The 16,688-nt window shown below is 44.6% G+C and overlaps 1 protein-coding gene across 2 annotated transcripts in view; it reads right to left on the bottom strand.

The window, feature by feature from the left end:
- gig (TSC complex subunit tuberin) overlaps positions 1 to 16,688 on the bottom strand; it is a 51,005-nt gene that overhangs the window by 32,002 nt on the left and 2,315 nt on the right. For both annotated transcript variants that reach the window (XM_077662975.1, XM_077662974.1), the window contains 8 exons: positions 15,639 to 15,718; positions 14,234 to 14,298; positions 11,514 to 11,646; positions 11,351 to 11,399; positions 7,810 to 8,009; positions 5,479 to 5,755; positions 3,862 to 4,002; positions 1,912 to 2,088 (listed from right to left, as the gene is read on the bottom strand). In XM_077662975.1, the coding sequence (XP_077519101.1) occupies positions 1,912 to 2,088; positions 3,862 to 4,002; positions 5,479 to 5,755; positions 7,810 to 8,009; positions 11,351 to 11,399; positions 11,514 to 11,646; positions 14,234 to 14,298; positions 15,639 to 15,718 (1,122 nt within the window). The remainder of the gene's footprint in view (positions 1 to 1,911; positions 2,089 to 3,861; positions 4,003 to 5,478; positions 5,756 to 7,809; positions 8,010 to 11,350; positions 11,400 to 11,513; positions 11,647 to 14,233; positions 14,299 to 15,638; positions 15,719 to 16,688) is intronic.

Genomic DNA, 16,688 nt, shown 5'->3' with positions numbered 1-16,688 from the left:
TGGTCATGTGATCCAAGTAGCCCACCTAGGTTGATTCTCCGGGAATTTTTCGCACCGCAATGCTGATGACAACGCCGGATTTTCAGCAGAACGAGAGCCTTAACTCTACTGGGTTAAAATGAAGCTGCGGAGATGAGCAGGAGTAGCGCAGGAGAGGAGCAGGGGCATCACATGGCACATCGCTCGAAACAGTACTCAGAAGAAAGTCACCACAAATGCAAGTGCTAACTACGCAAAGATCCAGAGTTGCACCGCTGTGAAGCGGAGCTACAACGTTAATAGCGAGAGGATCCCGACATACAAGCTTGTAGTACCAAGAAGATGACACAACAGCAGCAGTATCAGGAGGTGTGTGCCCGCGAAGCTGAAGCTGCCGAATGCAAGAGAAAGGCAAACCACATCTATGCCACTCAGGTATTATAATTTCAATTCAAAGGCAGCCTGATCGGCTGTGCACATTTACATTGCGATAAACTTTCGAAGGTGCTCTTAGTTCCACTAGGTAGCTGTATGCGTGGTAATTTTTCATAAGCTTTTATAGGGTTATTTTACTGCCTATTCATGAAGATGTTAATCTAAATAAAAATTTAAGTGGCATGTCCCTGCCATGCCACTTGCCTTAGGCATGAGAGCTGACACTGGCTTTTACCTCAAAAGATATCTCACTCAAGTAAGCAAGATGCTTCAGTCCGCTCAAATACCTACAGCAAAATAGCTCACATATGAACAGAATTTCGGTATCACTAGCTGCTTCAAGATGATGTTTGAGTTTAACCTTCAGCGTGATGTTTGGAGAACATATTTTGCTTGCATCCTATGTGAGCCATTGAACCTTTTGCTCGACTATCACTTGGAATTGTGGTTGAAGCCTTTCCACACAAGAAGACGAGCCATTGAGCGCTCTGTCATCAAAACAGTGAAAATTGAGGTGATGTATCAAAAATACTCGCGTGAAATGGGCTTCTAATGACGTATGCACAAAAAACCAAGAACGGACAGCATGAGAGGCCACTTCAACCACGGTGCATTGTTTTCAGAGCATCAGTAGATGATGAAACCCTGATCTCATTTCTCGTAACGTTACCACTCCACTAAGCTTTGCATCCACTATAGTGACAGGGCCCTGCAAGGTTAAAAAAAAGCATTTAGAACAAAATGTCCTGCTAAGAGCCACACCACAGCACAACTGATGACTCAACCCACTTCGTCATAGAAATAGACACAGGCTGCTGCTGAGAATCTTCCTGCCTAGCATGAATACAAATAAGATAGTTCTTATCACACTCCCTCAAAAAGCATCAAAATTAAATTAAAATTGGTTGGCTTACAGTGAAACAGTTTGCTATGAGCACCTGCAGTGTGATTAGTCGCAAAATAAAGTGGGATTGTTCTTATCACACTCCCTCAAAAAGCATCAAAATTAAATTAAAATTGGTTGGCTTACAGTGAAACAGTTTGCTATGAGCACCTGCAGTGTGATTAGTCGCAAAATAAAGTGGGATGTTGCCAAGTGGGTGTTAACGCATGCATGGATTTAGGTGCTCCAGGCAACCCAAGAGTTCTGAAAAACCCAGTATGAAAACTCCTTCCCAAGACATTGTGTTAGTTACCTATATCTTTCTCAAGGTTGTCAAGACACATTCTATTGTATAGCCGAAAATCACACCATCATGCACACCGGTGTCCTTCACGTGCCGCAGTTCACGCACCAACCGTGCACGTACCACACTCTTCTGTGCACACCACGGCCGTGTTCCACACGAGCCACACACCACGAACACACCTCCAATGGCACGTCGCACCATTCCCACACTCGCGCCACCCCGTGATGTTCCCACGTCTGTTAGTGTCCGACTATGATGCCTCATGGTGCCACCCACACTGGCCCTTACAAGGAAAACCGTGCTTCACCTGACACAGATGCCGGTGGCTGGCCAGCAGGTCAAGCAGGTACAGCCGCACCGCCAGTGTACCCATCTCTGGCTCTAAGAAGCGCTCCAGAAGCTCTGCCATCTGGCTTGCCCAGTGCAGAGGGCACAGTTCTGCCTGCCGTGCCCGGAACTCCACCAGCCTCAGCAAGGATGCCTCCTGCAATAGTCCATTGGTGCCATATGTTAAGACGCACTTCAAGAGCCCACAGTCACGGTAAAAAATTATAGACAATCAATGTGATTCATGCGGCAGAGTGTGCACTAGCACTAGTGTTCCCCCTGGATGGACCTGCCGCTGCCACTGGTGGGTGCGAGTGGGTGGCGTCATCAGGGCAACCAATCATCAGGTGACAGGCAGCACTCCCAATCCACTCTCTGCAGCACTCCCAATCCACTCTCTGCCAACGTCGCCTCCCATCCTGTTTTCACTCTCCCTCCTCCTCCGAAAGTAGAGAGGATTTCTTTCTCTCCACTTTGCCGACTGCCAACCGAGGCTTCAGACGGAATTTTCCCCTCAACTTCGGAGCCTTCCGCGCTGCTTACGGGCAGGCTGCATCATCTGGCTCGTAATTAGACAAATAAAATTTCGTTTTCAATGTAGTTCTTTTTTCCCGCAAGGTGGAATTTTTTTTAACATGCTTCGAAGATGCAGTAACGTTAAAGTCGCTCGGGAGCCTCCGTATGTGCGATGCACGCTCTAAAAGGTCGCAAATCTCGGGACCCCACTTTGTCTGCGATTGGTTTTATCGATGGCCCGAGCAGCAGTGAGTCTGAAGATACTGCCTTTTCGCCGGAATTCAGTTCTGACATCGGCAAGAATGGAAACCAGCCTCAAATACAGGCGGCCGTGCCCCAGTGCCAAACTACAGGGTCTCAAAATATTATTTTGTACCAAGAATACTATTTAAAACAGAAGTAAGATATTTTTGCACAGATAGTGAACAATAGAACACCAAAACATTATGCATATTTCAGAAAATTTTTAACATTTTTTTCCTTTTCGACACAAGCATGTGTTTTCAAGTTTTGTTAAATAAAACTTTCTGTTGTAACATGCAATTTGTTATTCATATTCATATGCCTAAAAGCACATTTATTTAGCTTTGTTTCCATGTATTGCATTAAATTTTAAATGCATTACTTTTTACAGAAAAAAGAGCTACTGACACCTCCAAAAGGTAATTTTCCCCACGGTAAGAAAAGAGTTAAATCAAAGATGGCACCTTTCACGGTGACAAACGAACGGTTGGTTGTAGCAGCGATGCCGATTCGCGTTAACGTTAGGCCGTGAAAACTAAATTTTGGTCGGAAAACGATATCCACGGTATTTCTGGTGCCAAATTTTGGCTGAAAATATTAAACCTTCGAACTTCAGAGAGTCCGAATATCAGTCCACGTTCCTATGAGGTGCGCAACTGTGCCTCAACAAAGTGCAAAATATCACGAAAGTCCGTATTATTCGAGTCCAAAAAATTGGTCACATATTGTATTTCATCATGACATAAATTCCTATAGAAGCCTTGGGGGTGGGGAATTGAAAAGGTAATTAATGGCTGCCAGCAGGGTCCGTGATACATGAAACATACAGGCATTTCTTACAATTCAGATAACAGCAACCTGTAAGCTCTAGCCCAAGTAACACAAGCTGTTCTTCCATTTTCATCGACCTTTGAGATTTCTAGTTAAGTGAGTGTGAACTTCGGGGGCCACACCATCCGCCATGACCGACTGTTCGCTATTCAAATTCTCTTGAATTGAGATTACAGGCTTGAAAGTAGAACTGAATAATTTGCTACATATTATTCAAATTTAGTTCAAATCTCAAATATTCACACACTACAAGTTCTCAATGATGACAAGACAAGGAATTCCTTTGAGCCGACACCCACACAGCCAAAGCTGTCACAATCACCGCTGACAAAACACATACGGGGCGCAGGGGGGCTGCCTGGTCAACCAGCTCAAAGAGACGCGTGGCATCACCCTGGAAAGTGCCCTGATCATGGGACACCTCCACGCGTGTGAGCAGTTCGTGGGCCATCTGCTGGAGCTGCCGTCCACCTGGCTGGCCCTGCATAAAATTCAAGGACAAAATATACAAACTTGCCATACAGTGCCTTGCAAATAAAGCACACCATTCATAATGATCAGTTCTAGCACTAGCAGTACAATCGAAACCCTACATAGCAAACAAAAAAAATCCTAAAATAGATATGGCCAGAATTTTTAACAGGGAATTTACAGCCGTGTTCAGCACTGTTCTCTTCAAAAGGTGTTTGTTATACCATGGCGCGATCCAACGATTTTGTGATAGCTGATGGCGCCGGCCAATCACGGCAAGGTAAAAGGAACATGCTGAAAACCAGCCATGAAGGTCGAATGTGCATTTTTTATGCGAGGTTAAGAAGCTCACAGGACAGTTACGAGTGTGTAATGCGAATGTTTAAGCATTTGCTGTAGTTTGAGGGAAGTTAGGCATTTTCGCTCTATCTCAAGCTCACCAAGTCGTTTAGGGGTCTGAAGGTCCTGCTTCTTTCATAGCATGTCAGTGTAGAGGATGTTTTATAGCATTCTGTTACACTTCTTTTGTGTAACAGTTACACATCACTTCACTACACTAACAGTGTAAACTGTTACACTTCTCTCCAATGCTTGAGTGCTCACTGACTCTCTAAGCATATACACTGGCACAAACAGCAGCGCGCCGAACAGCCCATCACCACTAGCACTACTGTCAAGTGCGCACAATGTTTTGGCGCTCTGCTAAGTTCGCCAAGCGTGCCACCACCACAGGAGCTCTCATCAAAAGATAAACACGCCGTGATGTTATTAGCGCGCAGCATCTTGGTGCGCTCCTAAGATCTGTGCTGCAGATGGCACAAAACTATGCAACACTTAAAAAAAAAGACCATTCCCAATGACAAAAGGGGGGATGGGTTCATTACGCGAGTAAATACGGTATGTCCATTTTACAGTCAACCAAATTCTATACAGACAACAAAAATTGCACCTTTGTTAAAAAAATTAACAAAGAGTTCAGTATAGCTCATAAGTTTTAATATCCATGTCTGACTGCACTAGGTTGTGGTAGTGCTGGTGCTGTTACCCGAATTGGCGGTGTCAAATGCAAGCTTATCACAGCGTCTCTTGTAAAGTGCATGGGGACGGCTATCTTTGGCGCCCAGCCTTCATCAGCACTTTCATAGTATATGTGACACTACCTGCGGTATGCGAGGTCAAAATCCCAAAGCTGTGCAAGGGCTGTGAGAGATGAAGCAGATGGCTCTAAATTAATTTTGGTCACCTGGGGTTCTTTAATGTGCACGGGCATTGCAAATACACACGAAACTTTGAATTTTCACCTGCACTGAAATGCAGTTGCCACAGCAAGGATTCAATCCCACAACCACGGGCTCAGCATCTGGGTTCAGCTACTGAGAACCATAGCGGGTATGTGACATTATCTGGTCCAGTGCCAGCGCTTATACTAATCAGCAGACTTTGCTCCTGCACATTCTTGCTCAGCGTTCATGGGCAAGAGAAGTACCTGTGGGAAAGTGAGCAAGGAGCCCAGCAAGTCGAGCAGGGCATCCCAAGCGACAGGTCCAAGCGGGGGACCATCTGGTCCCAGCAGCCACTGAAGACATACGGCCGCCTCGTAGGCCACAGATGGGTAAGCGCTTCCATTGGCCACACCCCGTCCCAGCGAGGGCAGCACACCCGCTGCTCGGTACTGCAGGGAGCCCACTGCTCGGGGGCTCCATAGGGCAGCTCCCACAAAGAACATCGCGCCCTTGAGCAGTGTTGGGTCGCATGCATTGGTCCTGCAAGAGTAAACCATCTCGCTTAATCATTCTACCATTCTACGCACCTCCAGTCAATAAAAGCAGCACGTATATGCTAAACCTTGCCAATATAGAATGCCATATTTACTCGATTCTAAGCACCCCTTTCTAGTGCGGTAGTGCCAAAACCCCCAATTTCACATCTCACCAATGTTTGTCTGTCCGAAGCCTCTGGCAGGCTGCCACCTGCCCATCGGATTGTGGGCAACCTGCCAGCAGGCTTTGTGGCCAACTGTGCAAAACACTTCATAACAAAACACTCTATGACCGCGAGTGTGTTTCGAACCTGCAGCAGCGCAAACAGGTCAGCTTCGCTGGCCATTGTGTTAGACCGCAATGTCATCGCTGCAGCCAAACATCCCACGTGTTTTCAACTACCAGTCCCTCGTGCTATGTTTTTAAGCCTCAAGCCGAAACTGAAGTGCGGGCGCATCTAATTCGCATTCGGCCTAACCATGCTAAATTGTCCATCTTTTTTTTTCATGACCGCGATGTCCAAAGCGGGAGTGAGGCACGCTTATATTCGAAACATCTAATATGACCCCCTCCCCTTTTCTGCCGTGATGTCTTGACGAGACGGGTGCGAGAAAAAGCATTTTATTTGACAAACATTCTCAAAAAATAGGTGTCTAGTACTACCACCACTTGTGTCCGGTACTAAGTCACTCTCACTCCTCATCATACAATCCACCTAGACCCAGCTTGCACGAAACGCCATGCAGGGAATCTGCACTCTTGTTGTGATCTCTATCACTTTCATCTGGATTTACATCGGCTGTGACAGCGAAGCCCCAGTGAACAAACTCACTGACTTCTTTTTCAAGTTGCAGATGTCAGCCCTTGCATGGTCCCGTGAACTTCTTACACGTCGGGGCACCTTTGAAAATTTGGTCCTGCTGCTTCCTCCAGCTGATGATGCAGGCTTGGTCTACGCCAAATTCCGCAGCGGCGCTGTGGTTTTTATTGTCTTCAGCAAACATTATTACCATTCGCTCTAACTTGAAGGTGTTGGCAGCCTTCTTCGAACTCATGCCAACTTTCATTAGGGCTGTCAACCAACTAATACCAAACAAAGCAATGGCACACTCGCGAAGCCTAATCCTGCTGAGCGCCACCAATACCAGGCCCAAATGGCAACGTGCTAATAGTGTTATCAGGGTCATCTGTAATGCGCTTTTAGCAGTTTTTTTTTTTTTTTTTCATTCTGTGTCGCCATTTGTCGTATGATGTTGGACCGCAGCAACAAAAGAAGACTGGAAATGGCACCGCCATACAACTCTTGACGGCTCTGGCTCGACGACAGAGTGAGCAAGTTTGCTTGGTGGCTCGGCTTCACACTATTTCTCGAAAAAAAGGGGTGCTTAGATTCACATACAAACTTTTTTCCGAACCTTTCTACAAAAAGAGGGGGGTGGGGGTTCTGAGAACAGTGAAAATACGTAACAACCTTCAGATCGAAAGAACACTCTTAGTCCATTGACAAGTTGCGGAATTCAAACATTACATTACTATCTTAAAAGTACTTTGTAGCACAGCAGCAAAAAAAAAATTCAGACTAAAAAAAAATACCTCAAACTAATTCATAGTTTTGTTCACCTGGTCATTTTACACACAGGATACGGTTAATTAAAAACATTTGCAGCTTTGTCCCCAAATTTTGCAAAACAGGGGACACGTGATACTGACAACACATCTGCCAAATCTTTCCAACTGCTTCAATCCTGAAGGAATTCTTCTGCACCTTACACCTTCCTTGAAAATTCGGTAAAATGAGAACTGGAATGTGCAAATTACAATGGCACCTCATATTTGTCATGCTTGAAGTCTCCCTGCCTATAAACGAAACTGAACTCAGTGGGCACTGGCCACTACTACAAAGTATTTTTCATTTACAACTTGCACTCGGTGGCCATCAGCTTTAATATTTGTAAATACCCATTGCAAGCAGCCTACCCCACTGCAAACAGCCTCGCCCATCAAGACTCGCCTCAAGTGCATCATAAGGGAAGGAAACAGAAAGAGGTGGTGCATACCTGTCCTCCAGCACGCGGCAGAGGCAGCCGATGGTGCGGTGACCCAGGTGGGTGCCCAGCAGGTTCCGCATGAGCCGCCAGCTGAGCTCCGAGAACGGGGCCACCACCACTGTGCGGCAGGCCGTCGGCACCACATGGCCGAGCAGCTCAGCGCTCACCAGGCCGTAGCCCACCACACTGTCCAGCAGCTCCAGGCCCAGCTGCACACCGACCACCGCAAAGCGGGAGTACCATCACAGACTGCTTACCAAATGCAAAATGGTGATGTCAGAGGTACTTGACAAAAATATGTTTGTGGAACAAAGTTGTGAAAACTGCACACACACACAAAACAAAAACTTGATGCCAATATTACTGATACGAATCTCAAGAAGCCACCAAAATTATTTCTATCAACTGACATTCCTATCATCAATAACAAACAAAAACCATATGCAAAAGCGCGGGAAATCCGCATGTCTGTTCCAAGGCTGGCGGGAATTATTTACACAGTCACCGCTCACTGCTTGCGGTGCGCAGTGCATGACTGGCAACCAGGACATCAGCGAAATACAGGAAATGCCCGGTGCTCGAGGGTCAGGCTGTGGCTCGTGCATTCATATCGTCCATGGTGGTGCAGGAGTGTTCGGGACACCCAAAATTCTGCATACTGTACACAATGCACTCTGGCCAGCAAATTTTATGAATTCGTGTCAACCAGAAATTCGCGTCAACTGTGCATTTATCACCTAGGTTTGGTTTGGTTTATTGGCTTTAATGTCCCAAAACGACTCAGGCTATGAGGGAGGCCATAGTGAAGGGCTCCAGAAATTTCGACCACCTGGGGTTCTTTAACACGCACTGACATCGCACGGTACACGCGCCTCTAGAATTTCGTCTCCATCGAAATTCGACCGCCGTGGCCGGGATCGAGCCCGCGTCTTTCGGGTCAGCAGCCGAGCACCGTAACCACTGAGCCACAGCAGCGGCAATTTCATCACCTAGATTTTACTGTAATCACAGCCAGTGAGCCGTAGTTTCTAGGCCGAGATCTGTCGACATGGTTAGAGGGTTGGTTGGAGAGAGATGGAAGAGGCCTTTGCCCTGCAGTAGGCGTAGTCAAGCTGATGATGATGATAGTAGTTAAATGCATCACGGTCAATCCAGAACATCCTCCAGCAATTACCACAAGCAAACACTATTACAGTGTGCACCTCAAGGTAACAGAGCAAGAAACCAAATGCAAAGGAGGTAGCAATAACAAGAAAAGTAAACTACAGTAAAACCTCGTCAGCACTTTCCCAGTTCGTGCGATTTCCCGGTTTGCATGCTCAAAATCACGGACATTAAAAATGTCCCATAGAGTTAAATTTCTCCCATCTAATATGTTCCCTGATGAAACTATTTCCCTACTACTATGTTTAGAATTTCGACAAATTGAGATCGTGTATTTACTGACCAACTGAGCGTGTGCAAATATACAAGTGGGCCGAACGTGAGGACACATGACGTGAAGAGCTAGAATGTAGCGACAGTCACCTGCCGCAGTGGATTCTTTACAGCACCTCAGTGCACAGAGGCGAAGCACCACCACCACCACTACTAACAACAGCAGCAGCAAAACGGCGCGCTAGCATTCGAGAGAGCCGTTTCTGCAGGGGCGCGACATGAAGAGGAGAAATGCTGAGGTTTCTTCATGGTGCACAAGGACAAGGGGGAGAAGCATCTATGAACTACAGCGATGTGCTTATACAAGAACAAGAGCGGGCAGGGTCTGAGGAATGCATCTTAAATCAGTAGAAACGCTGCGACAGTTAGCCGCCACGGTAGCTTTTCCGCAACACTTAGTGCGAAGGGGCAAAGCATCCCTAAGATGAAGAAGAATAGCTTTTGGTTATCTTTGTCACTACAGCCGACGGAGCGGAAGCGTTATGAAGTTCCTTCCGCGCTAATTAAGACGGCGCAAACGCGGACTAAATTCTGCGAGCACTAGAAAAGAACCTGGTCAGATCTTGTGCGAAGAAATGCCAATCGGTACTTTTAAGAGTGAAATTGTCAATAAATGTCTCTGTACCTCATTTAACTGTTACATTTTTCAAAATCAGGCGATTTATATCACAGGTTTTCCCAGATATGTTTTTTCCGCAATTTTTTTTAAAAGCGCACCAACGAGGTTTTACTGTAATTTGGCACAAGCAAACGAGCAGACATAACATCACACAAGTAAAAGGCAATGATCAGTGGAGTTGCCTTAATGTGTGGATTTTAAGTTTTCTTGCCTCCACTACACTATGCATAGACCACCAGGTGGCATTCGCTTATGCTCACTAAATAATTTAAGATTTCATTTCTCCTTTTACCTGTTTTGATTTCCATTTCAGCAACTGAACGATGGCTATCATGTCAATGGTAAGTAAAGGTCATGTGGGACATTAAGAAAATAGATTACAATCACTGCTTCATCGTTTGAATTCGCTACAAAACTACAGCCAGCCTGCGTCAAGAACCAGAATCGCAACAAATTGAGAACTAGCGATTATTGCAGTTTTTTTCGTGCCCCATGTGACCTATACTGACATTTTATGTCATAGCCATCGTTGGGATGTTGAAAATTAAACCGAAACACGTGAAAAGAGAAATTCAATTGCAAATTATTTAGCGGTCATAGGTGACTGCCACTTGGATATCCATGCACAGTATTGTTTTGTACATCCTTACAAGGAAGAAAACACGTAACCAAATACCTCGCAGTTGAAGATCAGCACCAAAAAATGGCTGGTCGCTTAGCATTGTTAAGCACGAAATATTGTGTGAAAGCATTGGTTTTTTTGCAAGTGAACACCACCGCCACATACCTAAGAGTGTGATTGAGGCGTCCACTGAACCAGGGAGCCAGTTATGCACTTTTCTCAAAATCAATGGAGTTTAAACCTTCCTTTGGTTCTGAGAAAAGAAAAGGCAAATAACTACCTCAAGGACTCCACCACCTACTCACCATGCAACTGAGGTGTCCACAGAACCGGTGAGAAGTTAAGACTTGCTACTTAGAGGCTTCACACAGACACACACCGCTGAAACTCGGGGAGTGCAGCTAGGACTGCTTTCGCACTAAAAAGCCAAGACTTTTGCACGTGCAAACCCAACTGGTCAAAAGTGCAACTCCCGTAGTCCACTATCCAGTGTTTCCAAGTCATCATTTTTCAGAGTAATGTAAGAAAGCAAATTTTTGAATATGTTTACTTTAGCATGACTGACTGTTGACCTTTTTTGTTCATGCTTTTATGTAGTTTATTTGCCCTGGCCTCATCAAACAATGTCAAAGAATCTGAGGCCCGCGACCCAAAATAAAGGGACAAGTTTATTTATGAGGGCAGAGAGAATTGCCTGAGCCACGAATGCCTGGCCCACTACTTTGCACTAGCAGGGGTTGGAAAGGGAAGAAAAAAGTTACATTAGGCAAAAAAAAATCAATAACGGGCAATAACACGACTCTAAGAACATTCAACAAAATGATCTCGCCAAGGCTACAATAAGTTGTTACACATTCAGCCCTAGAGCTTACCTTAACATCAAGCTCCGAATTGGTGCGGCAGCACAAAATGCATGCATTCCTGGAAAAAAAAAAGCAGGAGTCAACATTTCTGCGCCTCAGGCAAGAATCGTGGTTTTCTCTCTAGAAAGGGCCAGACAATCTGCCACAACCCATGCGTACAACATGCACTCACTGAACAAATCCCATGATGGTCGACCGGTCAAGGAATGCCGCGTTGAAGCGCACCACATTCACCAGAAGTGGCAGCAGGTCCTGTGCCCGACCCGCACTCAGAACTTCTGGCATCCACTTGACTAGAAATGCACCTGGAAGGGAGCAAAATACTCAGGAGAAGAAAGTCCTTGTTGGCCTGGCATGAGCGCCCAGCATCAAGCAAAAACCGAGGTGTGCCAATCAATGCCCATGCATTGGCATGCACAAGGTCGTTCAGGTTTGCTTCAAGGGCTCAGAATTTATGGTCAATCGTTCTCACAAATCTACTCACGTTTTGCCCACAACTCTGCAGTTTTTCTTCCTATTCTTCCCCCAAACATACAATGGTTTTTCATCCACCTACATCATCATCCGGAGTTCTCGGGTTCGAACCCGACCGCAGCGGCTGCGTTTTTATGGAGGCAAGACGCTAAGATGCCCTTGTGCTATGCGATGTCAGTGCATGTTAAAGATCCTCAGGTGGTCGAAATTATTCCAGAGCCCTCCACTACGGCACCTCTTTCTTCCTTTCTTCTTTCACTCCCTCCTTTATCCCTTCCCTTACAGCACAGTACAGGTGTCCAACGATATATGAGACAGATACTGCGCCATTTCCTTTCCCCAAAAAACCAAACCAAACCAAGTATCTGAGGAAAACTGCCAGTATTCCAAACATGTCTACTTCAGGTTGGTGCATCTGCAGGAATGTAACTGTACCGTCCACTCTGTCATTGGCTGAACCAAGTGAGTGCGACGATATAGAGTCGCTTCAGCCAAAAAAGGATGACAGGAAATACAAAACAGAATGGAACCGTTGTGTGATATCAGAACTCAGTAACAGTGAAATTTTTCTTTTCACCTAAAGATAAGACAGGCTTCAACAGCTCAAAAGCAATACTCCAAGAATTAATGTCAATCAAAACCATCACCAAACCTAGCCCAACTGGGAGGTGGTCTGTTCACTAAAGCACTTGCTTAACCAAATGGCAGTTCCCTGCAGAATCCTGAATGGTAATAAAGGGAAAAAGAAGAGCTAAAAGCATCAGCATAACAACAACCTCTTGACAGGGGCTGTTTTTGAAAATTCAGTTCAGAGAGAAAGCCTAAATGTGCTTTTGACGATAAAACTGCAAGAGAAGTTGACTTTTGTGCATCAAGTACTACTAGACTTGTGAGTTTGCGCTTTGTGTCTCGTCCTTGTCTTTTCGTGGTTTGCATGCTCTGGCGCTATTTTCTTCAAATCAAGTATGCACCAACTCGCCCAAAAAGAAGTGTTAATACATTTAAAAAATAGCAGCGATTCATTTTTGAAGTGTATTTTAATGTTTTCACAAAGAAAAGTGACCTCCTGTTTTTAGCGTTCATGTATGCACATACAAATCTTCATCTGAAATGTGCATTGTAATATAGCCTCCCCCCCTCCCCCCACACACACACACCCTTTAATGCCATGTAAAAATTGGTGCTATGGGTATTGTGATAAATAAATAAATAAATAGCAGCATCAAATAGTGGCCAGATGAACGGAAAACAAAATACACAGAGTGAACTTGGCAGTTGCAAAGTGGTGGAGTGTCTTAGTAATAGTCAAGTATAAATGGCTGCGGCTTACAGAAACTTATTTACAAGCACCATCATACCTCCATGTTACTCGGCAATTATGTAAGAAGACATTGTACAAACATCTCGTACCAAAAGCATATCTGGGACTGGAATGGCAAGCAATGCAAGCATAACATTTTCCTCTTGCTATGCACATCTCAGTGCTGTTATGCAGACAGACGAGAACATTAATGAAAAATTTAGCACAGACAGTGGAAGCACGTCCAACACTCTCGAGTAGGCAGGAATTCTGCAACATAGCTGACAGATTGCGAGGATCTTACAATACTGCAAACAAGGTGTAGCTGCACTGCATATTGAAAATCATTTCGATAATTTGCAATACAACCGTTAGTTGCTTGGCTATCATGAACGGTTTGAAGACTGGAAATGAATCCCCAAGACTGGTCAATGCTTTGGTGCGATATATTTTCTCTATTCATGTATGCAACATGGATTATAAAGGAGTGCTCTCCATGCTCTCCAGCTGCCAATCAGAAGTATAGCATGCTGCAGTGGCCAACTCCGAGGTCGCAAATAATGTCAGTACACATTGCACAACGCTGTCACCAGTGGTAGACCCTGTTACTATATAAAATATCAACCATGCATTAAAAATTTTAGCATTTGAAGTGTTTTTCAGAGTTCATGTCCTTATCACTTCTAACTATATTCTCAGCTGCCTTGTCAGTATTTTGTATTCACCTGTTTTCGCTGCCATAAAATAACCTCTACAGTAATGGCATCAAGTGAAATGTAGGTACTGAAATAAATAAATAATAAAGCCTGGCATGAAAGAGCACTGCTGAAAAACTTAGTTGCATGCAACACAGGTGCAACCAACAAAAGTCTGTATAGTACACAAATAAATACCGAAGACCACACCTGGATTTTTTCAAAAATATAAAGAATGATTCTTATAGTATCTGAAAAATAAGAATCCCGTAAAAAATAAAAGCAGCAGTACACTTGCATTGTGAGGAGAGCACTACTTCATTTACATGTGGGTACTCATGAATAATGTTACTTAGAAGTTTGAACACTAACTGAGCAGTTCAACTTCCATTTCTTATTTATAAGCTTGGTCCTCATGCTTACCAGCCTGCTCCTCGAAAAGGTTCAGGCACTTGCCGTTGTCTGTCAGAGCCCGCACTAGTTCCAACCTGTGCAAGAAACATAAAGGAGACAAGTCAACATCCTCTCAAACGGGATGATCCGAAAGATGTCAACTCTTACAATGCTGCCGACAGGTGTAAAAGCATGTCCTACCTAAGCTACTCATTCAATTACACTCAAACTAGAAAGTGGGTCAGAGCTAATAGATGGTCCTTTTGATGACGGGAAGCATTACTAGAAACCGTCCTTTTTAAATTTTTTTCAATGCACAGCAGTAGATTTATTGCAGTGAGCTTGTTTCCACACAAGTTGCCTCTTGGAAAACCTGTAAGCAAAGTATGCACTACTTCATACGGTGCCTACTGTTACAGACAGTAAGTCTCAGTTTAACTGCTTCAACTGCTTGCAAAATAACATTAACCCCTTTAATCACTGTCAGTTTGGCCTCTGGAATAAAGCTGCAACATGTTTCAATCAAATAAAGTGCAAGAAAAAATGAATAGCAAGACTTAGACAGGCCCCAGCATCATTTCCCTGTCAGTCGCAAGAAATGCTCTGGGATCAGTTGGGTGCCTTACAGGTGACACAGCCTACAGGTGACACAGCCTACAGGTGACACAGCCTACAGGTGACAGCTTACAGGTGACAGCTTACAGGTGACAGCTTACAGGTGACGGCCTAAATGTTCACAAGGGTAAGGGAGCATGGAGACATATGACTGAAACCAACAGTTGCTGAAACCAAGGAAAGCATAAGGGACTGTTTTTTTAAAGGTGATGGTGATCAAGATGGAAATTCCGTAGGTAATCATCTCTGTTTAGATGGAAGATAATTTAATGGAAAGTAGAAGAGAGAACAACCACATGCCACTAGTAGGATCTGAACCCACACCCACTGCATGTCGCATATGGTGCCAATGCGAATACAGTATTTTCCTAAACATGCAACAGAACCAAAGAATTGGAAGGTAACCAAAGAATTGAAAGGTACAGATTTAAATTTCGCAGTATGCCACATGTTGAATTTTATCCTCCGGTTTCCCTAGCTGTGCCTATGAATGAACACCCCACCACTCTGTTCCTGTCCCCATACTGAAGGATGGTGGTAGCCATATGCAAGGGTGCATGGGCACTGACGTCACGCTGACAGCCATTTTACAAGAGCATTAATCAGATGGAGATGCCGGAGCTAGGAATGAAAGTCTGCTTACTTTGCGCTTTGTTTGTAAATATAAAACACGGCACTTAGTAAGGTAGATTCATGGCAACATACTCTATCCACCTAATGTGTTAACTCACATTGCTAAAGGAATGGTTCAGAGACCCTTTAATGGCTATTTCTGAATCTGCATTGCACAGGGGGTCAGCAGCTGCACCAGGAATCATACCTGAGGGGCAGATCCTCAGGCAAGCCCAGTCCTAGCACCAGGTTGAAGCAGTGGGCCCTTGTGATGTCACCAGGGTCTCGCTGAAATCAACAGACATCATAAACCTTGCTTTCACAGAAAATGAAATCAGTACCTCAATACACAAACATTGCCAAGCACTTGCAGCCAGTCTACCACTGCACCACCTTGCCTCTAGCTGGCCATTTACAGACAAGAAACAAGTTCAAAGCTGTATGCATGCGTTGTAACAACGGTAAACTGCAGCTGTAGCAGCATATACAACCTCCCTTGAGAGACAACCATGTACAGAATTAAAAGAATCAGACAACGAATTTCGGTTGCGTGTTTTGTTCTTTGTATTGATGTGTAAGGCATTACTATACATGGATCACCATGTGGTATTCACTTGCAACAACTAAGCAATTTATATTTGAATTTCTTCTCTCATCTGTTTCGGTTTCAACAGCCGAGTGATGGTTACGATGTAAAAGGTCAGTGTAGGTCATGCGAGAGATGAAGAAAACTACAATATAATCACTGCTTCTTCACCCCCTGTGACTCCAGCTCTTGAGGCTGGCTGGCTGTAGCATTGTAGCAAATTAAAACAACGAAGCAATGATTATATTGCAGTTTTTTTTCATGCCTCACATAACCTATACTGACCTTTGATCTCAAAGCCATCACTTAGTTGTTGAAGCTGAAACCGGAACAGGTACAAGAAGAAATTCGATTATAAATTACTTAGCAGTCGCAGACGAATACCTCGTGGTAATCCATGTATACTAATGTCTTACGTATCCTTACAAAGAAAACATGCAATTAGAATTGGTGTCTATACTTCTTTAAGTTTATTCTTCAGCAGACTTTTTCACCAAGCACCAGAAACTGCAACATCACGTTGTCTGTGGACTAGAAAAGCATAAAAGCATAAAGACATGCACTGTGCGGGCTTGTATTCAGAAGTCAGCAAGCGGCCACTTGGTGCGCTTTGTGAATTCCAAGGCTGCAGTGCCCCAGAACAGAGTTGGCCTTTCATATCAGGCGCATGTT

This window comes from Amblyomma americanum, chromosome 4 (genome assembly GCF_052857255.1).
Source record: "Amblyomma americanum isolate KBUSLIRL-KWMA chromosome 4, ASM5285725v1, whole genome shotgun sequence".
Classification (NCBI taxonomy): Eukaryota; Metazoa; Arthropoda; class Arachnida; order Ixodida; family Ixodidae; genus Amblyomma; species Amblyomma americanum.
This window is presented reverse-complemented; position numbering and strand designations above follow the sequence as displayed.